This window comes from Bubalus kerabau, chromosome 9 (assembly GCF_029407905.1).
Source record: "Bubalus kerabau isolate K-KA32 ecotype Philippines breed swamp buffalo chromosome 9, PCC_UOA_SB_1v2, whole genome shotgun sequence".
NCBI classification, from domain to species: domain Eukaryota; kingdom Metazoa; phylum Chordata; class Mammalia; order Artiodactyla; family Bovidae; genus Bubalus; species Bubalus kerabau.
Window position 1 is genome coordinate 50,436,891 of NC_073632.1, and position 24,976 is coordinate 50,461,866.

The following is a 24,976-nucleotide window of genomic DNA, read 5'->3' on the forward strand; positions in this document are numbered from 1 at the left end:
CTGGCTCCTCTGTCCATAGAATTCTCAGGCAAGAATACTGGAGTGGGTTGCCATTCCCTTCTCCAGGGGGTCTTCCCAACTCAGGGACTGAACCCAGATATCCCTCATTGCAGGCGGATTCTTTACCATCTGAGCCACCAAGGAACCAGGGGGGCAAAAGGAGAAATAATTTATTCATCACATCTCATGTCCCATTGACCTAGTGTGTCAATCCCTCTATATTTCTGCTTTGCACTTGTGGATGTGCTGCCAAAATGATTTACATGAAGCCCATGCTGCCATATCGGGGAAGTCCCAGGGCAAGAAACTAGAAACATATGCCAGAAGCATGAGGCAAGGCCCTTTCAGAATGCACATGTCTAAGCTGTCAAAGTACCACAGGAGTCACTGTGGGACCAACAGGAGCTGGAGTGGTACACAAGAGGTGTCCACACACAGAGTTGCCATCACTGCAGGCAACTCATTCTGCAACTAACACTGCAGGTTTCTAATTCTTGTGTGGGACGGTCATGTGCATTGTAGGATGTTTAGCTGCATCCCTGGCCTCTACTCACTCACACCAGTACCATCCCCTCTACCAGCTGTGACAACAGAAAAGATCTCCATATACTGCCTGATGTCCTCCTCGGTGGGGCCAGGGTGCAAATTTACCCCCTGATAGAACCATACTGCTCTAGAGTAATGTGTATCCTACTTTTTTGTCACTCATTCAGTGACCCTTCATTTCTCTCTACTTTACACCATATCAAAAGCAGCTCTCAAGCAGATCACTTTGAGAGATATTTATGTCTCATGCCTGTAACTTAATTTTTAGGCTTCACCATGATATAATTCATGTAAATAAATGATAATTCCTTAATAATAAGGAATGATGAGATTTTAAATACTCAATTTGAGAAAGCTATGAACAGGCTAGACAAAGGATAAAAATGTTAAAGCTACATTCTAGGGCTTAGTTGATGAAATCAAGAGAGGAAGCAGCTAATTGTTTGTTTGTTTGTTTGTTTGTTTTTGAAATCTAGGTCTCTAAGTCAAGGACTCAAGATCTTTTGAGACAAGGGTTTTTCAATCTGAATTTTGTACATGTCATATACACACAATTTCACACTTAACTTCAAGGCCCACACTCATCCACATAGGCCCATCCAAGGAATCCCTAGGAGACAACGTTAACTACTGTTGCTGAGCATTTAAATCATTTCCAATTTTTAGCTATTATGAATAAATGCTACTATAAAGGTTCTTTAAAATGCTTTTGGCTCTCTCTCTCTCTCTCTCTCTCTATATATATATATATATATATACACTGTGGTGCTGGAGAAGACTCTAGAGAGTCCCGTGGACTGCAAGGAAATCAAACCAGTCAATCCTAAAGGAAATAAACCCTGAATATTCATTGGAAAGACTGATGCTGAAGCTGAAAGTCCAATACTTTGGCCACCTGATTTGAAGAGCCAACTCATTGGAAAAGACCCTGATGCTGGGAAACATTGAAGGCAAGAGGAGAAGAGGGCGACAGAGGATGAGATGGTTAGATAGCATCACTGACTTAACAGACATGAATTTAAGCAAACTCCATGAGATAGCAGAGGACAGAGGAGCCTCGCGTGTTGTAGTTCAAGGGGTTGCAGAGCTGGACATAACTTAGCAACTGGACAATATATATATATACATACACACACATATTTACATTGAGTATATATCTAGGATGGAATTATTGGATAATGGGATATGTGCATGTTCAGCACTGGATTTCCCAGGTGGCTCAGTGATAAAGAATCTGCCTGCCAATTCAGAAGCCACAGGAGATGTAGGTTGGATCCCTGGGTTAGGAAGAACCCCCGAAGGAGGAAAATGGCAACCCACTCCAGTATTCTTGCCTGGAAAATCCCATGGACAGGGGAGTCTGGTGGGCTATACAGTCCATGGGGTCACAAAGACTCAGACACAACTGAGCAACTGAGCACAAACACACATGTTCAGCATTCACAAATGCTGGCAATCAGCTTTCAAGAGTGGTTATATACTGGTTTATACTCCCACCAGCAATGTATGAGCATTCCAGTTGCTCTGTGTTCTCCAACATTGGGTATTGTCAATTTTTTTCATTTTTGCTATTCTTGTTTGTGTACTGGTATCTCACTGGGATTTTAAATTTTATTTTCCTAATGACTAATGAGACTAAACAACTTTTAATACGTTTATAGGCCACTGGGATATTTTCTTTAATGAAGTGCCTATTTATATTTTTTGCTCATTTTGCTATTGGGATGTTTTCTTCTTTATCTTCAGGGGTTCTTTATGTATTGTGAATGAGTCTTTTGTGGAACATGTATTACAAACACAATTTCCCACTTTGCTTTTCCACTTCATTTTTTTGAAAGATATCTTTTAATCAACAGAAATTCTTAACTTTAACAGAGTCTATTTTAATCAACCTTTTTCTTTATGGTTAATGTCTATAGTATATAGTTTAAGAAGTACTGGCCTGCTGCTGCTGCTGCTAAGTCGCTTCAGTCGTGTCCGACTCTGTGCGACCCCATGGACGGCAGCCCACCAGGATCCCCCATCCCTGGAATTCTCCAGGCAAGAACACTGGAGTGGGTTGCCATTTCCTTCTCCAATGCATGAAAGTAAAAAGTGAAAGTGAAGTCGCTCAGTCGTGTCTGACTCTTAGCGACCCCATGGACTGCAGCCTACCAGGCTCCTCCGTCGGACCCATGGGATTTTCCAGGCAAGAGTACTACAGTGGGGTGCCACTGCCTTCTCCGACTGGCCTACTAGAGATCATAAATATATTCTCTGAGGTTTTCTTCTACAAGCTTTAATGTTCTACCTGTCACATTGAGATCTACGGCTAGAACTGATTTTTGTGAATGGTGTGAAGAATCAACATACATTTTTTATCATTAGAACTTTTATTAAGAATATTCTTTCCTCACTGCTTTACAGTCATTTTTGTTCTTACAGACTGAATGTTTCTGTCCCTCCAAAATTCATGTTGAAGCTCTAACTCCCAAGGTGATGCTGTTGGGAGATGGTGTGTTTTGAGAGTTAAGTAGGGTTAGATGAGGTCATGAGGGTAGAACCCTGGTCTGATGGGACTCTTGCCATTATAAGAAGAGACACAAGAGAGCATGCTATCTCCTTCTGCCATGTGAGGACACAGGGAAAAGGCAACCTCCTGCAACTCACAGAGAGAGTTCTTACCAGATGTTAACCCTGATGACTTTGCTCTGGACTTCCATTCTTCAGAATTGTGAGAAAATTAATGTTGCTTATTTAAGCAATGCAGCCTATGGTATTTTATTATGGAAACCCAAGCTGACTAACACTTTTGTCATAAATAATCAATCTAGATTATTTTCTGGATTCTATTGCAATGGCTTATATGTATATCTTTATATCATTATCTCCTTGTCTTTTTAAAAAATTCAACAGAAATCATTTATTATTGTTCATGGTTTCTGTGGATTAGGTATTTGAGAGTGATTTGGAGCAATTCTGACTCAGGATTGCTCATGAGATTACAATTAAATGTTTTTGGGGGCTACAGTCATCTGAAGACTTGACTTAGACAGGGGGCTCCTGTGCTTCTAAGGTGGTTCAGACACAGGGCTGGCAAGTCAGTGTTGGCTATTGGTAGGAGGCCTCAGTTCCTGCCCATGTGGGTCCTCCTCACAGGACTGCTTAAGTTTCTTCACGCTCCCCACAGAGTGAATAATGTGAGAGAATTATGCAGAAACTGCAATAACCTTTTATGATAGCCTTAGAAGTTGGTCATACAGACTATCCCTGATTCAATGTAGGAAGACACCACCAGGAGTCTATGATAACTGGGGGTCATTTTGGAACCTGGCTACCATAATTTCATAAAGTCCAAAAAAAGGCAAAAATAAGCTATATTACTTAGGGAGACATACTAAGTTGTTTCAACTATAGAAGAAAGGAAAGCAATAATTACCATGAAAGTAGTTACCCTATGGAGGAAGAAGGTTTGAGTACACAAGGATCACTATTTGTAAAAGAATGCATATATGTTTTATGCACATTTACAAAATTTATATATTTCATAATTGCAAGGAAAAGTTCTATAAAACATTAAACCAAAAGAGAACTGACATGAAACAGAAAGTGTTCTTACCTCTTTTATATCTCAAATATAGATCAATAAGTCCTAAAGGATAATTTTAAATATGGTTGAAAGAAGAATAACAACAACAGCAACAATTAACACTAATAATATTAATTAAATTATTCTAGTCTTATAATAAATATTGAGATCTGACAGTATGTCTTCTAATTTTGCTTTTATTCTTCAAGATAGTTTCAGTTACTCATACCTCTTTGCATCTCCATGTATATTCTAGAAATAGCTTTTTAATTTCCACAACATTTTATGATGAAATTTTTATCAAAACTGAATTAAATGTATCAATCAATTTAGGAAGAATCTGCCTTTTTAGAACATTTAGTCTCAACTTCTTAAACATGGCGTGTCCCTTCACTGATTTAGGTCTTCTTGGTGTTTATAGTTTATATGTTTATAGTTCTTTGTGTAACAATCCTGCACACATTTCGTTGGGTTTTTTCCCCCTTGGTATTTGATGGTTTGATGCTATTTTAAATGGTATTGTTAAGGTTTTGTGTGTGTGTGTGTGTGGCTGAAATATAGAGATATAATGGATTTGGGGGTACTAATTTGTTTAGCACTAATCATTCATTATAATAGTTTACCTGTTCACTGTTGAGGAAGAGAGGTTCTAAACAAAATAGCATTTCTACCTTTAAAATCTTATATTTTTTTGCTTCTTTTCTTGTCTTCTTACATTGTCTATGCATTCTAGTACAAAATTAAATAGAAATGGTGATAGTGGTTATCTTTATCTGATTCTGGACTTCAAGAGGAAAGCTTTCAATATTTCACCACTATGTACGATGTTAGCAGTAGGTTTTTGTGGATATTGCTTGTCACATTATGGAAGTTCCATTCTATTCTTACTTTTATAAGAGTTTTTATTATTGTGTTAAATTTTTATCAAATTTTAAATTTCTGCATTTTTTTTAGAATATTCCATGAGCTTTATATTATTCTGTCAATTAGTTAATTATATTAACTAATTTTTACAATTTAAATCAATCTTGCATTCCTAGAAAAAATTCTTTAGTCATGACACGTTATCCTACTGTTTATATCACTGACTTTGATTTGCTATGATTTTCTTCAGGATTTTTAAATCATTGTTCATTATATACGATTTTTCCACGTTAATGTAAACTAATTACATTAAATTATCATTTTTATTTTTAATGCCTTTGTCATGTGTTGAGATCAAGGTCATGCTGGGATCATAAAATGATTTCTATTTCTCTAGGAGAGTTTCTCTAAGTTTGTTTTTATTTTTTCCTTAAATGGTAGAATTTAACATTGAAGCTATCTGGGTCTAGAATGTCCTTTGTAAAATGATTTAATTATTTAATTTCCTTACTACTCAGGAAATGTAGAATTACTCAGGTTTTCTATTTATTCTTGTGCCTGTTTTGGTAAATTAAATTTGACATAATGTGACTTCTCTTTGTCAGAAATTTTGGAAAATACTTTCAGTGATCACAACTTATGTATAACATCAAAACGATTAGATTTAATAACATATGAGTGATATAATCCTGTTATTTACTCATATTTAATACTTTAGCACTTTTTCTCAATTTTATTTTTATTAATTTTTATTGGAGTATAGTTGATATACAATGTTGTGTTAGTTTCTTCTGTACAGCACGGTCAATCAGTTATACATATGTCCACTCTTTTTTAGATTATTTTCCCATGCAGGTCATTAAAGAGCATTAAGCAGAGTTCCCTATACTATACATAGGTTCTTTAGTATTCCAGTTTATCCCTCCTTCCCACCTTTCCCCCTTGGTAACCATAAGTTTATTTTCTGCATTTATTTATGACTCTTTCAAAGTAAAAATTAACAATCATTGAAAGTTGCCCTAAGTAGCATAAATCTTCCATCAGACTTTCAGCTGCTGTAACTATACACATAGGTAACCGGCTTTAAATACATTCAATCAATTAACAAATGTATATTGTGCTGGCAAGAGTACTGGAGTGGGTTGCCATTGCCTTCTCCAGGGGATCTTCCTGACCCAGGGATCGAACCCGGGTCCCCTGCATTATAGGCAGACACTTTTACTGTCTGAGCCACCAGGGAAGTCCATGTTAAAATAGACCCTTTCAAATCATAAAGTTATCTAGGCTATTCACTATACAAGTCACAAAGCCAAGATTTTACAAATATAGGGAAATTACAGATTACTTAAATTAACTACATCATTTTTCAGACAAGGAAACTGAGGCTCAGAGAGGCTAAGTGGCTTATCCAAGGTTAGATAACCAATAAATGGCAGAGCTGGCATTAACAATCCAGGTCTCCTGGTTCTTGCTCTGGTAGTTTCTCCACCACATCACGCGAGCATTCAAACTCCACATTCCATCTGGTATTAAGAATGACTGAACAGCACTCTAGAGCCAGCAAGCTGCAACTACTAAAGCCCGTATGCCTAACACCTTGTTGCTCCACAAGAGAAGCCACCGCAATGAGAAGCCTCTGTGCACTGCAATGAAGAGTGGCCACCGCTCACCTCAACTAGAGAAAGCCTACGTGCAGCAAGGAAGACCTAGCACAATCAATAATAAATTCGTAAAAACACAACAACAAAAGAATGACTGAACATGTTGAAATTTGAAATAACTTTTCAAGACCCCTTGATTATATTTAAAAAGATAAAACAGGACCCATATCATAGCAGTTAACATTTTAAAGCTTCATTTTGTGTCTTTTTATCACTGAATTTTCAGTGACTATCTTCTAGCCTACATTATGTTTCAGATGCCATTTCTCCTTAACTGTACAAACACAACAGTTCCTGAGAATCTGCCTGTAGACTTTCTACTGCTCCACTTTAACTGCCTTCTACTGTCACCATGTACCCTCCCAATGCTGCTAAAATCATATTATACTTCCCAAAATCAAAGTAGAATGATGTTTTGATTATATACCAAGTATACTGTTAAGTGCTTGGTGGTCAGGGATGATAAATATATTTGTACCATGTACGTGTGCATGTGTGTGTGCTAAGTCACTTCAGTTGTGTCTGACTCCTTGCGACCCTATGGACTGTAGCCCGCCAGACTCTTCTGTCCATGGGGATTCTCCAGGCAAGAATACTTGAGTGGGTTGCCATGCCCTCAACCAGGGCATCTTTACAACCCAGGGGTCAAACCTGTATCTCGTATGTCTCCTGCATTGGCAGGCAAGTTCTTTATCACTAGTGCCACCTGGGAAGCTCCACCATATATATGTGTGTGTGTGTGTGTGTATACATATACTATTTCATAGTATGTATATTATATATAATTTGTATTTATATTGTATGTATCTATATTGTATATATTTATCTTATCTCATACAATATAAAGAACATTCAGTAAATACATTATTGACTAAAAGACTGATACTGTGTTTTTGATAGTCCAGTGGTATGAATATGAGTTAAGGAGATATTGCACCTAAGTTCAGCTAACAGCTTGGCCACTTATTACCTGTGTGACCTCAGACAAGTTGCTTAACTTTTCTGGGTCTCAGTTTCCTCATCTGTAAAACAAAGTTAATAATAGCATACACACAGAGTTGTTCTGAGAATTAGATGAGATAATCTATTAGCACATTGCCTGGCCCATAATAAGTGCTCAGAAAATATTAGCTTGATGAGATTATATCAAAACTGTTATTAACTACTAGTACTCTTGCCATTTACCATAATTCCTCCTGTCCTTGTCCTAAGTGGTTTGGAAAACTCTCCAAATCTGAGGGTTCAGTGAACCTCTTCTTTTTGATGAGAAATGTATCTGCTACATAAATAGTAACTCATCCAAATCCCATTAACTGTAGGTAATTTTATTTAATAATCATATTTTAAAATTTGGATAAATAAATAAATGGCAAAGCAATTTGTATTAAATCCTGTTTTCTCAATGGCTATTTGGAATACAGCATTCAAGCCCCAAGAATATTGAGTAACAGATAAAATAAATAATGATCATAATGCAAACCACATTCTGATTCCTACTTCCCTGCAAGTACAGCTCCATGTAAGAATTACAAGAGCCAAAAAGTAACATGCTTATTAACTGTGGGTTACCCAGCTATATACATAGAGCTTAGCAGATCACGTGAATGTTTCCATATTCTCCATTAAGCTAATGGTTCCTTAGAGCCCAGTTCTTATAACCCCTAAAGAATTTCAAGATTTGCCTGAAAAAATACATTTCCATGACTATGACCAAACACAAATGTGGAAAGCTCACTGAAAGCAAACCATCCTGGAAGACAGGAAATGGTCACTGTTTTCCAAGAAAGGCAAGATGCGTCTGCACAAAGGAAACCAAACTGATTTTAGGAGCTTAATCTCAAGTCCCCCACATAAACCTGCAAGTGCCATATTGATGGACCCTATGTCTCACCTCACACATGGGAACATACTGGAATAAGAATATGGTCACTTATCATTGAAGGTAAAAGACATGTTATTCAAAACTGCCATATAAATGCATCCAGAGACGTATATTTCCTCCTTTTTTCACATTCATTTTATTTTTAAGGTATTCAGAGATCTAGAGAGATTCTGGGCTTGTAACCGGCAAGTTATAAGCCTCCAGAAAAACCTGTCAAAAGACTCAGATCTAAAATACTGTTTCCTAGATACACAGTGTTTTCTGCAGCCGGGCTCAGTGAAACTTTCACTAGCAAAGTCTCTGCTAACTCATCAGCAAAACAAATCATACTAATCGTTTCACTGATATTTTTAAGTCTTGGGAACAAAATGTTGTTCTTGGGACAAGTCTAAAAGTAAGAGATAAAAAATCTTGGTTCAAGTTCCAGCTGGTTACTTTAACCAGGAGTAGGCAAGGTGGGGAGACCTAACCTTGCCCAACCACTGCAGAGGGCTGATGTCTAGTCAATGTAAATGGAAGTGGAAGTGTTGCTCAGTTGTGTCCAGCTTTTTGTGACCCCATGTACTGTATAGTACGCCAGGGTCCTCTGTCCATGGTATTCTCCAGGCAAGAATATTGGAGTAAGCAGCCACTCCCCTCTCCAGGGGATCTTCCTAACCCAGGGATTGAACCCAGGTCTCCTGCATTGCAGGCATATTCTTTACCATCTGAGCCACCTGGTCAATGGAACTGAGTGCTATTACATATGTAAAGCAATAAAGACCAATATAAGGTCTTTGTAAAAAATTACTGAATTTAAAATACATTTTGAATGGCTTTGCTTCAACAGTCAAACTTGTAGGGAGCAGAGCAGACATAAGTATTTTGATGGAGACTCACTATTGTACAGCTCTTATAATCCATGCCGAAAGTCCTTTAGTGGTACAACCCTCTCTGAATGAAGTCCCAAAGGGTTGAACCCATATTAAAAATCTCTAATATGAGAAGATTTACAGCAAGGTTACAATGTAATTAACCTGAGTTATCTTTCAAAACTCTTGCTGATATATATTCTGTCACTTCAGACTATGCTTACACTCTGGTTTTTTAAATTAGCAAAGAAGGAGGTTTTCATATTCATTCTAACTTAAAGGATTAAGGAATGTTTGCATAAAAAGAGTTGGCCAATACTTTCTATTATTTTCTAATATTATTCTTATAACTATATTCTTACAGTTGTTTTTTAAAATGGCTACTCTGTATGGCAAAACCTTACTCTGTCCACTGCAGAAAAGTTTGTGATTTTTATTTAAGGATCATGGTGATTCCCTTCATTTGTTTGGAGGGGGGAAAAAAAGTAAAAGCAGAGCTATTATTCTGTTTATAACAAGTCTATTACCACAGCAACGACCGTGATGTCACAAACCCTACACCAAGGGCCAGATTCTGTCTCCGAGGGGGGAAGGGCAGCTTAGCCTCGGGGATTGGTTGAAATTGGATGGAAACATGCAGCCAAAGCGAGGTCAAAGCTTGTGGTAATCACCAAGGCATGAGGAGTTCCCCTCCTCAGAAGAAAAGGGGTGCAGGAACAGAAAAGCAGTCCCCGAGGCCCAGAAATAAGCTACCCCCACACTTCTGTCTGCAGCTGTGCAAAAGCAGAGTGGAAATCCAAGCGAGTGTGGTATCACCGTGTTCCCGATCACGAGAATTCCACTGGGCCCACTGGCTGCCAAACATGGATGAGATCCAGTGGTGAGCCTGCCTGAGCACATGAAACACTCTCTGGAGCTAGTGCCTGACCAGATGTAGCCTTCTGGTACCTCGGAGCAGAAGTCTTGCCTCATGATGGCAAGACTTTAAAACCAAGCTGGGGTTTTACTGCTATTACTAGGTCACCCAGGCTCACAGAACCACAGACGCTTAGAGCGAGAGAACTTATCAAGTCTCCCAAAAGATGTGGGCTTGAAAAAAATAACCTTCTGCAGAAACAAGTTGTATCCCCTGTCATTAAGGAATCTGAAGTAGCATATTAACAAGTATTCCTATTCTGATACAGTCTAGGGAAATTCAATATAAATATGCTGAAACGGCAACTTTATATTAAAAAGAATATTGGATTAGGAATCAGAAGACTTTAGTACTAGTCTTGACTCAAGTACTTGGAAGCCACCTGACCTTGAGAAAGCCATTTATCTATCTGAGCTTCATTTCTTTACTTAATGATATCTCAAATGCTATTTCCCGGGGTTATTATTAAGATCAAAGTAAATAATATAATAAATTTGAAGGAGTTTCATAACTACAGGATTTACTATGAACATAAGGTATTGTGAGCATTTTCACATAGCTAGTTTACAGTATAACAGGAATAATTTGAACACTAATTGTTATTTTCTTTCCAGGAATCCAGAGTACACATACAGTGCTCATGTTCCCTATCCTGAGAGGTGGACACTTGCATGATACAGTCAACTCTAAATTATTCAGGGCCTGATTATCAAGGGGCCACTTTCTTTCAGCCATTGTATGATTAGTTTCCCTCAGAAATGCCACATTAACCTATATATGGCGAGAAAATTGACAGTGAGTGTCCCTCAACTTATCTTGAATAATAACTCTGGTTAAAGTTTTAACAAAAGGAAGAACTGAAATATTTAACTAGATAGGATAATTGGTGAACTTTTTGGATAATTGGTGAACTTTACACTTATCTATGGATAAGTACTCAAACCACTGTCACAAAGGCTATGGTCATGGTCAAAAAGGTTGAGACTAACTCAAACAAGATCCTCACACTTTCTCAGTGAACAACAAAGTAGCCTGTACTATCTTATGTATGTGCAATAGGAATTTGAATATGTCATTCATTCATTTATTCAACAGACCCTGGTGGACTACTATTATGTGACAGAGCTTACCACATTCCCTGAAAACCCTGCTGTTTTCCTAACCTGTCACTGTCCCTTCCTTATGATGTAACAGACAGCACTTTGACAAAGCTCATAGCCCGACTCCTAGAAACTCTATTCACTTTCCTGTTATCATGAGACTTTTGCCAATCTTACCCCAACGCAAGAGTCAGCAAACTGTTTTCCCTGAGCCAAACCCTGTTTGCTGCTCTTTTTTTAAATAAAGTTTTATTAGAACACAACCAGGCTCATTTGTTTATGGCCTGTTTATCTATGGCTGCTCTTCTGCTGCCACAGCAGAGTTCAGTAGCTGTGACAGGACAATATAGCTCCAAAGCCTTAAATACTATCTGGCCATTGACAAAGCTTTCTGACCCCTGCACTAGATAACATAAGTCAAAATTATCTCTCCTCTAAGTTTCTGCTTAGGGAATAATAGAGTAAGGTCCTTGAAAGCAGAGAACTTTGAGTACATTTGTCTTGTCATATGGAACCCTGGAGTAGGATTGGGTCAAGGTTTAGAGCAGATACAGAAAATTAAACATGTCCTCCCCTATATTCTGTTTTCAACAGATGAGTGTCCCAGAATTCCATGGAAGACAGCACAAAACCACTGGTGTTCAGTTACTCTGGCTTTTAATTCCTCAGAGTTTTTACATCTAAGACTTCCAAGGCTCAATTTTTGGCCTCTATCCTTTGCATATTTATTTCCTGATCTGATGTGGAATTAGAGTTAAATAGGAGCTGTGTGCTTGAATTCCACGTGGCTGGCTCAGCAGGAAACTCCAGGGCAGGTTTTTTGGCATGCCAAACTCATGTTAGCCTCAGCTATGCTAATTTCTAGAGCTGTTTGCTTTGCTCAAATAAACCTTAGAGGGGAATTTGCATTTGGATGCACACCTTTTTATGCACAAATTATGTGCATGATAACTCTAGGGCAGAATAAGGTCTGAAAAAAAAAAAAGAAAAAGAGGCATGGTATGTACTGAATGGTTTCCATGCGGCAAGCACTATGCTGGTCCTTTACATACATTTTCTCATCTCAGGGCCACAACTATCTCAGGTGGTGAAACTGCGACCCCCATTTTATACAGGTGGAAATTACATAGCTTCTCTACACTCACAGACCCGGTAAATGACAAAGTCTAGATTCAAACCCAATCTACCTGAACCTGAAGCCCATGTTCTTTTCACTTAGGCTGTTTTACTGGTATCCTCCTCAACATCACCACACACTGAAGCCACTGGACATACATCGAAACAAAGAATCCTACATTTACAAAATTAGTCAATTTTCTCTCCAGTTGTCCTATACAAAATATACCTTTGACCCTTTAGGACATAAATTTGGGTCCCTCTGCACCATAAAACAATCAACCAAAGAATAACAGTGGCATTACAAAAACAAACATTACATGAAACAAAAATTATGTTAGTATTTAGTAGACAAACATGATCACAAGTGATTTTGATATGTAAATGGATTTTCATGACATATGTGAGGACCTCAGTCTGAAAGGACACTTTTGCTGCTAAAATGTAATAGGTCAAATAAGAGAATGTGCCCATATCATGAAGGAAAATGTTAGTAACACTTAGAAGATGGTATAAATATATCCATAATGTAAGCCCAGTAATTTATATCTTACAAACATATTCACCGTTTATGGAAATATAACCAAACACCTATCTTCTCTCCCCGCAAAAAAAAAAAAAAAAATACAAGCGTTACCTTTAGTGAGTTATGATAAGTACTGCTATCAAAATTCATTATTTATCATTGCTTAATTCAACATACAGAAAAATAACCAGCACAGCAATTAAGCATTCTAGCAAAATTCTAACATTTTACTACAAGCCAGATACAATATTACTGAACTTCTTTCTCCATGTGGAACAAAACTGTAACCTAACTTGCAATATAACATCATGCTCAGCCTATTGCCATCTAGCTTAATACACTGCCATCTAATTTTCTGGAAATATACAAGAACTGATTACATTTTCATCCAAGTAGAATTTGAATCTCCATTTTTCAAAAAGCTCTTAAAGAAAGCTTTCCAGGAATTAGAAACAACTCTGTATGAGATGAGTAACCTGGGTTGTTTCTTAAGTGGATTCAGAAGAAAGGCATGCTGGGGAACAAGCCTGCCACACACGCTTTATAAATCGCCCCTTCCTTTGGGAAACGCACCAGGGAGACGTGGTCCTCACTGCACCACACCAAAGAGCTCAACCATGGTTCCTTTTTTTCTTGTTAACCAATCAGTATATATCTTTCTTTTTAAATTAATTTATCCTTTTTAATTTTAAATAGATTTCAAAGAAGGAAAGTAACTTTTTTTGTAGCCAGGGGTAGGAAAATTTATTGCCAGTTGAAGGTCAACAGCCTAAGCAGTAGTAGATTGGGGGTATTTGCTTACTAAAGTAATGCTCTTCAAATGATACATACACTCACATGTCTTAGCTGCAATGTCCCTAAAACAGTCTTTTCCAAAATAAACCTAAGCATTTAATAATTATCATAGGGCAGTTTAAACAATTTTCTGTAAATCATTATCACTGGAAACCCCAGTAGTGACTTACCTGCCGGCGGCTTTATGAAAGGTGGCGGAATTAAAGGTACAATAATGGGCACATTGCCATGATCCTTCGACCCTGCAGGTGAGTCACTGAGTCCATTTCCTGTGGCAAGCCCTGAATAGCCTGTGCTTATATTGTATGGTGAAATAACACTGTCCTCAGGTAATTTGGGTTTTGGCAAAGAATTTTCTGTAAAAGAAAAAAAAAATCATTCAATATGATGAAAAGACTTACTTTCCTTACAACCACATTTTCTCAAGTAAAATGGCTATGGAATAAAAATTTTTTTCTTGCCAATCTTTAAACACTTTACCAGAACTTAATCCTGAACCTTTCTCAGCTGTGTTACCGTAAATTTCTTATGGGCTCCTTTATAATTTGCTCCACCATGATAGCTAATATCTCTACTGTATAGTAGTGATGAATTTTAGCACAGTAAAAGCCCATAGAAAATTGAGAGGCAATTAACCTTTTACATGTACAAAGTGATATATGGCAGGCATCGCTCTCTGGCTACCAAAGGAGAAGCTTAAAAAGTACCCCCCTACCAAGGTAACCAGGTCCTGCTATATTATAAAGTTGAGTGGTAATATAATCAAAAGAACCAATGAGAACGAAGCTGATGATTAGGAAAAAAGAACACAAACTGTTATTTCACAGGGTAGACTCATTAAATTAACCCATTAATAGCCATTAAAAATTAACAAAAATGGGGCTTCCCTGTGACTCAGTGGTAAAGAATTCACCTGCCAATGCAGGAGACATGGGTTCGATCCATAGTCCAGGAAGATCCCACATGCCTTGGAGCAACTAAATCCATGCACCACAACTATTGAGCCCACGTATTGGCTGCAACTTGAGAAAAGCCCACACACAGCAACAAAGATACAGCACAGTCAAAAATAAATAAAATAATTTTTACAAATTAACAAAAATGATCATAAAAAAACTTATAATGATATGAACTTTGTGAATTTTATCCTCACATATGAACCATTAAAAAAATAAATAAAACACTCAACCATGGAAAACAACTTTTTCCCTTCAGTAGCATATCATGGCATTCTCTCCAAGTTCCCCAGAGGCAAAGATTATTACCTAGACCAGGTATTAAATGAGCTATTAGTTTCTAGACTATAAACTCATGACTTGCATTTTTCATTTACAGTGAAATTGATATTATCTCTGTAACATGATATGTACAATTTCATAGCAAGCTTAACATAAAATTTGTCACGTACGTTCAATTCCACATGCCCGCAGGACAGTTCATTTACATTTCGTTGTTTGGCATATAAGAAGGAAAAGCACTATCTTAGAAACTGGAAATAAAGTGCATGAACAGGTAGTATATGCCAAAAGATTTTGAATGCAATGAAAATACAGATCAAATTGCCAATGATATCACACAATTAGTTTAGCCCACATTTTATTCAAGTTCCCCAAATGGATAGCTTCTTCACATATTCCTCTTCTTTTCTTTGATGAACTAATCTTCAATCCATATTTAGGTTAATTCAATACACAGAGCAACACCCACCAAGAGTTCTAGGCTTCCCTCATGGGGTATCTGGCATTGCTATCCACCGGGAGAATCAGTGTTAACTCAACTCTGCCAAGCCTCTAATTTCTACTCTCTGGCCAGGCTTCGATGATAATTCCTAAAGAATAATATAGGATCCAATCATCTACTACTCTCTTACTTTTCTTCTTACCCTATCCAAGGCTGTGGGGATAAGGTGAAAACTTCAAACAGAAAATAGAAGTAGGGCTCTCCTTTAGAATTCTCACCTAAAACTGGGGAGGGGGGGCAAGAAGAGAAATCACCAAATTAACCAAGATTGTCTCTTGCAGTCTGAAACTTTAAACCTAACATTTCACTTAACAGAAAGCACCAGCCCTTAACAACTGATACATCAAAGGGTTTAGGAAAGTAGAAGTTAGCAAATGCTGTCCCTTTCTCTACCTTTGTGAGCAGGACCACAGTGCTTAGGATCCCTAGCACTGTCTAGCTAGCCCTCCCATTGCTAGAAGGAAATTAAGCTGTGACTGTTTTTGTTTTATGTTGTGCTCTTACATTCTGCTTATGGGAAAGCACTCCTGGGGATGTACATTTAAATCAACTATTGGCATAATCAACAAAATGAGTCCCAGAGCAACTCAATTCTGGCAGGTTGAGATAGTTAATCCTTGTTTGCATGAACAAAGGGACATTAAATGTCATTACCTTTGAGAACAGAAATGTGCTGCCGGCTCTCTCCATCTGTAGGATAGCTCCTGAATTCAATATCTTCACCATCTTTCAATTCAACCTTATCATAGCCATACCAGCCAAGGAGTTCATTCATGGTGTTTTCTGCAAAGTTCTGAAAGAAAAGCATAGGCTACTTATGTATATAACCAGTAACTATTTGAAAGAGAATGCATACATCGAATTCTATTAGCACCACCCCCTGTTCTGCCAGCCTCACCCTTCCTTCCTTAGAGTCATGTTCATTTTTCAAATCACGTTTGAAAACTGCCGTGCATTTAAATCTCAGGATGACACATCCAATTATGACAGGCCTTCAGACATTTGCAATTTAAAGATAATAAGAAAAAAGGCATTTGTCAGTTTTGCTTAAGAATAGGAAGTCATATTTTGGCATATCCTTCTGCCGAGTCTGTATCTTGAACTAATATGAAAATATTGAAAGGTAAAAGTACGAAAACAGCTAAGAAGAGATTTTGAAACTGAAAACAATCGAGCATTTTGTGGCTCAGATTAATTTAAATTAGAATTGCCTTGTTTCTTAACATGACTCTGATCTCAGGTAAAGCAAAATCTCAGCAAAGAAATAATTCCTCGACTGTCAACCACTACCATCTAGGAAGCTGAATAAGCTACAAGGGTTTTCCTTTTTAATTTTACCTTTTGTAACAGTAGTCTTTAAACATCAAAGCATAATTTCCTTTATGAATTCCATTAGTGACAGAGTCTTTCCCCATGAAATCAAAGGTCACTATGATTGTCTTCTGACAAATAATATAAAAGCACCAAATAACTTTGAGGTTACTAGTCAGTTCAGATTTTGGATAACACATGAAAACACTTTATGAACTACAAATCAATATACACTCAGCCCTCCGTATCTGCAGGTTCCTTATCCACAGATTCAAGTTACCCCCGTGGAAAATATTTAGGAAAAAATTTTCAGAAATTTCCAAAAAGCAAAACTTGACTTTGTCATGCTGGCAACTATTTACATAGCACTTACATTGTACTTACAACTCTTTACCTAGCATTTATATTATATTAGGTATTATAAATAATCTAGAGATGAGTTTAAGTATATGGTAGGGATGCGCATAGGTTATATGAAAATGCTACACCATTTCACACAAGGGACTTGAGTACTGAAGAATCTGGTATTCCAGTGTGGAGGTGGGATACCCTGAAACCAATCCCCTGTGGATTTGGAGGGACAACTCTATAAATGTAAGGTATTATTATTGTTGTTAGTATAGATGTCAAGCTGTGGAAATAATGGGTAAATAATAGTTGAACAAATTTAAAGCTTATACTACCAGGTGACTATTTTTAATGAACTTAACAAATGCTAGGTCTTAATTCTTGTGGGTGCCTTAAAGTATCTCTATCTGAGAAACGCAGAGTAGAGAAGGGATTACCCGGGGCTGAGGAGTGGCAGAAATTAGGAGACTGGTCAAAGGGTATAGTACAGAATGGTGTATACTACGGTGATTGTAGCTAAGAACACTATCATACACTTGAATGCTGCTGAGAGAGTTGATTCTACATCTTTTCACTGTAAAAAATGCAACTATGTTACAGGATAGAGATGGTAGCTAATATTGTGGTTGTAGTCATTTTACAATATATAAATGTATGAAACCAACACATTGTACACCTTAAACTTATACAATGTTTTCTGTCAATTATATCTCAATAAAACTGGAAAAATTAATAGAAGGAAGAATCTTATACCATAGGGTAAGACCTTAATAAATGTTTGCTGAATGAATTTTTTTCAGTTCAGTTCAGTTCAGTTGCTCAGTCATGTCCAACTCTTTGCGACCCCATGAACTGCAGCACGCCAGGCCTCCCTGTCCATTACCAACTCCCGAGGTCCACCCAAACCCATGTCCATCGAGTCGGTGATGCCATCCAACCATCTCATCCTCTGTCGTCCCCTTCTCCTCCTGCCTTCAATCCCTCCCAGCATCAGGGTCTTTTCCAATGAGTCAGCTCTTCGCATCAGGTGGCCAAAGTATGGGATTTTCAGCTTCAACATAAGTCCTTCCAATGAACACCCAGGACTGATCTCCTTCAGAATGGACAGGTTGGATCTCCTTGCAGTCCAAGGGACTCTCAAGAGTCTTCTCCAACACCACAGTTCAAAAGCATCAATTCTTCGGCGCTCAGCTTTCTTTATAGTCCAACTCTCACATCCATACGTGACCACTGGAAAAACCATAACCTTGACTAGACGGACCTTAATTTTTTTAAGGCATCTAAATTTTTTAAGGCATCTTTATCAGGCAAGACAGCCTGAGCACCCTAGATGGAGTTAGAAAAACTATATATTTTAACCTACTCTGTGACTCAAAGAATCTTTTCTCATTCTCCCTAGAAGTTGTCATTTCTGAATTACTCTGGGATGTATAATTTATACCTGAAACAAAGCACCCAAGCTCAACCAGCAAGTGCACAGCCTCAACATGCAAGTCCCATGTTCTTTGAATTTCACTTTAGATTTCAGCAGAGTTGCATAAAAAAGAAAGGATATTACACTACTCCACACACACACAAAAAACAAAACCCTGGCATTTCAATCCACCTACATGATGCTAGATTTTTTTTCTTTTTGCTTTAGTATCCACTTGAGCTCAGAGCTCCAAATGGGTCAATCTGTGATGGTATAATGCACAAGCAATTTTTAAAAAATCTAGACAGATTGATTCAGTGTTACCATCCACAAGGCCAACAGTCAGCCATATCAAGCTTTAGTGAGGCATTTATTCTCTCTGATGGCTGGTCATGTCCACATTAAATAGACATTCCTTTCATGAATGTGCAAAGATGATATGATCGATATGTATAATAAGCTCAGCAACTTCTGGAATACCACTGAGGAGGATTCAGCTAAACACTGCACTACTCAATCAAAAGACATTCCTAATTGAATGAGGTGTCAGTCTTCCCTAGCTCTCAATTTCTTGCACTGAGCTGAGTGCCTGACTGGAGAATGACAGTCCTAGGCACACAAACAGAGGTCTTCCATCAGGGGTCTGGCAGCAGAAACCTCAAGGATAATGATTATACCTTGCATTAAAAAACAAACCAACAACAAAAGCCCCACAATTCCCAACAGTGTTAAAAGCCAAGTTCAAGCCATCCTACTAGTAATGTATACTGTCTGCCTGAATCTCTAAGAGAAATGAGCCAACAAGATAACTGCTGGCCACCATATCTAATTTTCTAGGCCATTTGTATCCTGGGTGCCTCTCGCTGGTTGTGTCTAACCTCTGAAGTGACACAAAAGCTACAGATGCATCATTCGTGGAGCAACCTCCCAGTCAAGGATACAGATTTGTTTGTTTCAGTCCAGCTGCAAATCCCTTCAGCCTTTCAGAACCAATCCCAAGGATGGGATCCAGAAGTTTCAAATATTTGGGTAAAAACTGAATTTGCAACTGGATTATTGATACCCAATTTGTATTATTTGGGCACCTTAACTGCATCACTCAGTTTATGGTTTGTGCTGAAAACTCAGAGGCCTCATGGAACAATCAATATGAACGTGATCTATTTCATGATTTTTGAGTTACTGTAAATGTCAGTGAAAATAAACTCCAAGCATTTCCTTTCTTATCACTGAAAATAAAAAGAAACACCTTAATGTTTAGATATATGATTGCAAAATCAGAAAACAAAAGGTTTATAAAGCCTTGAGCCACAAATCTCAAACCTTTCATAAAAAAGGAACAAGATGAAAGAGAAACCAAACACCAAAGTTTCTTGTAGTATAACTTACAAGAAATAGGTATTACCTCTGTCTTATATACTATTCTATACTAAGAAACTGAAGAACCCCAAGGAATAAATAATTTTTAATTTGATTTAGAATTAAAACTTAGAATTTGATGCTAGACATCATATGGGCTCATTATGGTGCTAAACCAAAGGAAATGAAATGGATTTTTGCAGTAACCATCCAAGAAACATAACATATTCTAAGAGAAGTGAATTTAATGTTTATGGTCCATAAGGGTTTTCAAGTTTTTCTACCAGAAAATTGAGGTGGTAAGAGTTAAGTGCAGACAGATTTTTGAGGTAAGGATGTTCAATAAAAGGTCAAGCTACTGTACTGATAGAAATTGTAAAGTTGGTTTCCCCCAAAATCTTTACCCATAATTTCTCATGGAGACTTACAGCAGGAAACTCAAGTACAGTCTCTTAAAGTCCCTTCCAGCGCTAAGATTCTGTGAAATCAAAGAACTACTTACACATGAAACAAAATACATTTCACAAAGAAATATCATAATTACAGTGATCACACATTATAAATTTCACTGAACAGCCACTATCTCAAATATTTTATCATTGTTCCCATACACCATCAAAAGTGCCAGAATTTCAATATTCTGGCACCCAAAACACATTTTGCAGACTGCCTCTCGCCCTTGGAAGTGACACAAAAATCCTCTCTCATACCATGTGGTCCAATTTGGGTTTGGAAAATAGGTCACTATAATTACAATGATAATGTCTAACACTCTTACAGCACTTGACAGTGTTTCCACATCCTTTAACTCTCTTGTTCCTTTCAACAACCCTGCAAGTTAGGTGTTTGGTTTCTACAGTAAACTTCTGGTGAACCTCTGTGACATCCTCATTTTACAACAGAAAATTGGAATATACAGAAGGTAAATGGCAGGCATGAGAGATCACCTAGTAAAGTCAGAACAAAAATATAGATCTTCTGATTCTTATGCCCGGACTCTTTCTACTATAAATTCTGTTCAGTCCAATGTGTCAGCAACTCCAAAATAACTACTTCCTTGGTCCAACAAAGGACTGCAAAGAAATCATATTACAGGATGTCAATTTCACATACAAAGAGCTTTCCAACCAGGACATATCTACCTCTGGTAAACTTGTTTTCTGATTTGGTCATTGATCTCTACTCTCCTTAATTATCTGTACTGTTGGAATAGTGGTTCTTAAATTCACAATTAAAATTTAATCTTCTCATTTGACAACTTTTTGGCATCACATCTGACTCTAATGGCTTTGCACTTTTAATACTTTACCCCCATACCCTTCCTCTCCCTTTCAGATCCCCCTCTCTCATCTCCAGGGTTCCTAAAGAAAGAAGAAAATTCTAACATTTAGTCTGAAAGCATGATCTTTTCCTAGAATTAAAAAAAGGTGGAAATAATAAATAGTAGAAAGATGGGAAAGTTTACTTTTCCTCACTCCTCTGAGTTCTTTCTACACTGGCAAAATTTACTTTCGTTGGAATTTAATTCTCAGGACATTCATTAGACTTTCTCCTTACTCAACTAGAAATACTGTATGCATGTAAAAGTTCAATCTAAATGGTTTTTAATTGAACATATTACCAGGTAAACAATAAAGACTTGACTTCAAGTCATTTTGAAAATCACAGTAATTACAAAAATCTCAAAATACCTCTGAAATGGAAGTACTTCAAGGTCTTCAAAGAGGACTAATGATTTTATTTTGAACACACCAATCCAACTTTAAAATATAGGGTGGGCGTCACTGATTTCTTTCATCTCAGGCCTTGCATAACCAAATGTCGATTTGTTTTCAACTTGGTATCCTACCCAAGAAAGCAGAAAGTTTTCGGAAAGCTCCCAATCATTAATATCATGTATGAAACGAGTTGCCAGTCCAGGTCCGATGCACGATACTGGATGCTTGGGGCTGGTGCACTGGGATGACCCAGAGGGATGGAATGGGGAGGGGGGAGGGAGGAGGGTTCAGAATGGGGAACACATGTATACCTGTGGAGGATTCATTTTGATATTTGGCAAAACTAATACAATTATGTAAAGTTTAAAAATAAAATAAAATAAAAAAAAAAAACACAAATGAGGGGAAAGCCACATTCTCCCTCTTCTCACAAATATAATTTCCATTTCACTCCAAGTCCTATATCCCTTTCCAGTGCTAGTAAAATATATCCTCCATCGCAAACACACTGTAAGTTATCTGAGGGCAGAAACTTTTTATTTCATTTTATGCCTCATTCAGCACAATGCCCAGCACTTAGGAGCTAATCAATAAATGTGGATACATCCACAAATTTTTTTTTGAATGTGTAAATATAGAAATATGATTTTTCCATATTTTTCTAATGTGTAAATATAGAAACAAAATTCAGGACACATGATTCTAAAAAAAAATGTGTGAAAGTTTAAAAAACTATACCATCTAATGTTAATGAACATCCTCAAACTATTAGGAATTCAAGTTGATTCATTTTTTAGAAAAGGTAACTTGACTGTATGCAATAGAAGCTGAAGAATTTACATACCCTTTGATTCAGCAATTTTATTTATTTCTAGGTATAAACTATTCTAAGGATATATGTGCAAAACAATGCATGTTCAGTGTTGTTTTCTTAGAAATAAACTAAATACTATCAGAATTTGGTTAAATAAATACAGCTTAGTCATAAAATTACTGAGACGAAATACTATTTTGCCACTAAAATATTCTGTGGATAAATTTTTACTGCCATGAAAGACTGTTAACACTATATTAAATTCAAAAAGGAAGGTTAGTACATTATAAGACCATTTTAAAAAAATGTATCATACATAAAGAAGAACATGGAAAGACATACATCAAAATGTTGACAGTAATTGTGTCTGGGTGGGAAAATTATAGCCTTTGTTTTTCTTTTTTTGCTATTTGCATTGCTTATTCTGCTATTTCTGTCATGCCTATGATTATTTTATAAAAATAAAAAAAGTTTTAATTAAAAATTAACACATAGTCTTCTCACAGACAACCATGTCAGTCATATTCATAGTCTTAATGACAGTAAAAAGGATCTGTTACATTACTTAACTTCAAAACATTCTGACACACATTATCGAAGAAAGTGGAGCATATGAGAAATACTTTCAAAGGAAAAGGAAACCCCCAGTCCTGAACAATTTACAAGGCGGGGAAAGAAATGCTAGTATCTCTGCCAGTTAAGGTTATGAATAATAGAATGATGGTTATTTTTGGAAAATATTTTATCTCCCTTTTCACCTCCATGTGTTCTGACTGAGTTGTAAAGTAGATTTCTATTAAGCATCATTGGACTTGCTAATTAAGATTTTTAAAGGGTTGGGGACGACAGAGGATGAGATGGTTGGATGGCATCACTGACTCGATGGACATGAGTTTGAGTAAGCTCCGGGAGTTGGTGATGGACAGGGAAGCCTGGCGTGCTGCAGTCCATGGGGTCACAAAGAGTCGGACATGACTGAGCAACTGAACTGAAAACTGAACTGAACTGAACTCAAAGGGCTCGGGGGAGGAAGCTGCAGAAGAGAGGCAATTTCTTCTGTAGGAAGTAGGAATTAAACTTAATTAGAAATCAGTTTCTAGCTCTATCTATCCCCTAGATCTGAAAGTTAAAAAAAATTATAACATCCAATGTTAACAAGCACTCTCAGACTGTTGAGAATTCAAGTTGGTTCAACTTGAAGTCATCTCTCTTAACACAGATCTAATGGATCAGTTTCATTTTAAAGGTTTTACCAAGAAGGAGGTAAATTTTAGGTAGTGGAAAAGAAATGTCTACAGACTACAAACTACCTCCATGCTCATGACTTCACAGGATCAGAAGGCAGCTTAAGGAAAAGCCACTGCCACAGACGTCTCATTAGAGAATCATTCACATGGATGTCATGAAGAGCTGCCAGATTCATACTCTGTATGCAGACTGCACCCATTGACCCTGTTGTTTGCCCCTGAACCACACACAGATTCTTGGCCTGAAATCCTTTGAAGAAGGTCACGAGCTCCATTTGGGTCACTTTGCAGCATTGTTCTCGGCCACGACCAAGGATTATAACACGGTTCTAAGGGGAGGGGATATATCAGAACACTAAAGTCCAGCTCCGACCTGGAGCAGGCCTGAGGAGAAAGTCTTGCTCTCTTGCTGACACAGTCTCAATGGGAAGGTTGTATAATTGTCACATGAAACCAAAATGTGTGTGTTTCCACATGTAAAAATCTACGTTGCTTCACTGTCTTGTTGTGACATGGAGTAGACAATGATGTCCCCATGTTTTAATCTGCGGCCAAGACATCAAATGTCCTAAAAAGGTCAAATAAATGTGTGAAATCGTGGAGGCCAGCCCTTGGGCTAACACTTTGGCGGGCATAGCAGGTGTGCAGCTGTGGGCAGCTGTGTCCTACTCACAGCTGCAGCACTGGCTGCAAAATCACCAAGACTTGTGACATTGTTTTCCTGTCCATCCCAAAGCCACTGGCCTTAAAGCAGGAGTTCCACAGACGTTTAGTTATATAAGAGATATTAACACCCATCAGTCTACAGATGCGAAAATAGACATTCAGCAAACTTCACCCACCTCAGGCTTTCATGTCTGTTTACATGTTTCAATTGGCACCATCAAAAACAAAGTTGTTGTTTTTTTTTTTTTTTCCATTCTACCCTGGAATATCCCTTTGCTTTTAGGAAAATATTCAATCATCTTATTAGCTTAAGAGTGTAAATGTGGCTGACTTCCCATTCCGCAAAAGGAAGTTTTAGACTTCTGAGATTTTTAAAGGATCCACCTTCTACTACTTCTAATAATTTTTTCAAAAGAAAAAGTATAAAGACTCAATAAAAAGAATACTTCCTTAGAAGACATAAAAAGTCTGGTCACCCTAGCAAGATAGTCTATTTCCCTGAACTCTCCATTTTCAAACAGTCACTTGTCGTGT

General features: G+C 37.4%; 1 protein-coding gene across 3 annotated transcripts in view; it reads right to left on the reverse strand.

The window, feature by feature from the left end:
* Positions 1-24,976, reverse strand: part of SOBP (sine oculis binding protein homolog) — a 165,962-nt gene that overhangs the window by 135,742 nt on the left and 5,244 nt on the right. For all 3 annotated transcript variants that reach the window (XM_055535285.1, XM_055535283.1, XM_055535284.1), the window contains exons 2-3: positions 16,220-16,358; positions 13,996-14,181 (exon numbers count right to left, since the gene is read on the reverse strand). In XM_055535285.1, coding sequence (XP_055391260.1) covers positions 13,996-14,181; positions 16,220-16,358 — 325 coding nt within the window. The remainder of the gene's footprint in view (positions 1-13,995; positions 14,182-16,219; positions 16,359-24,976) is intronic.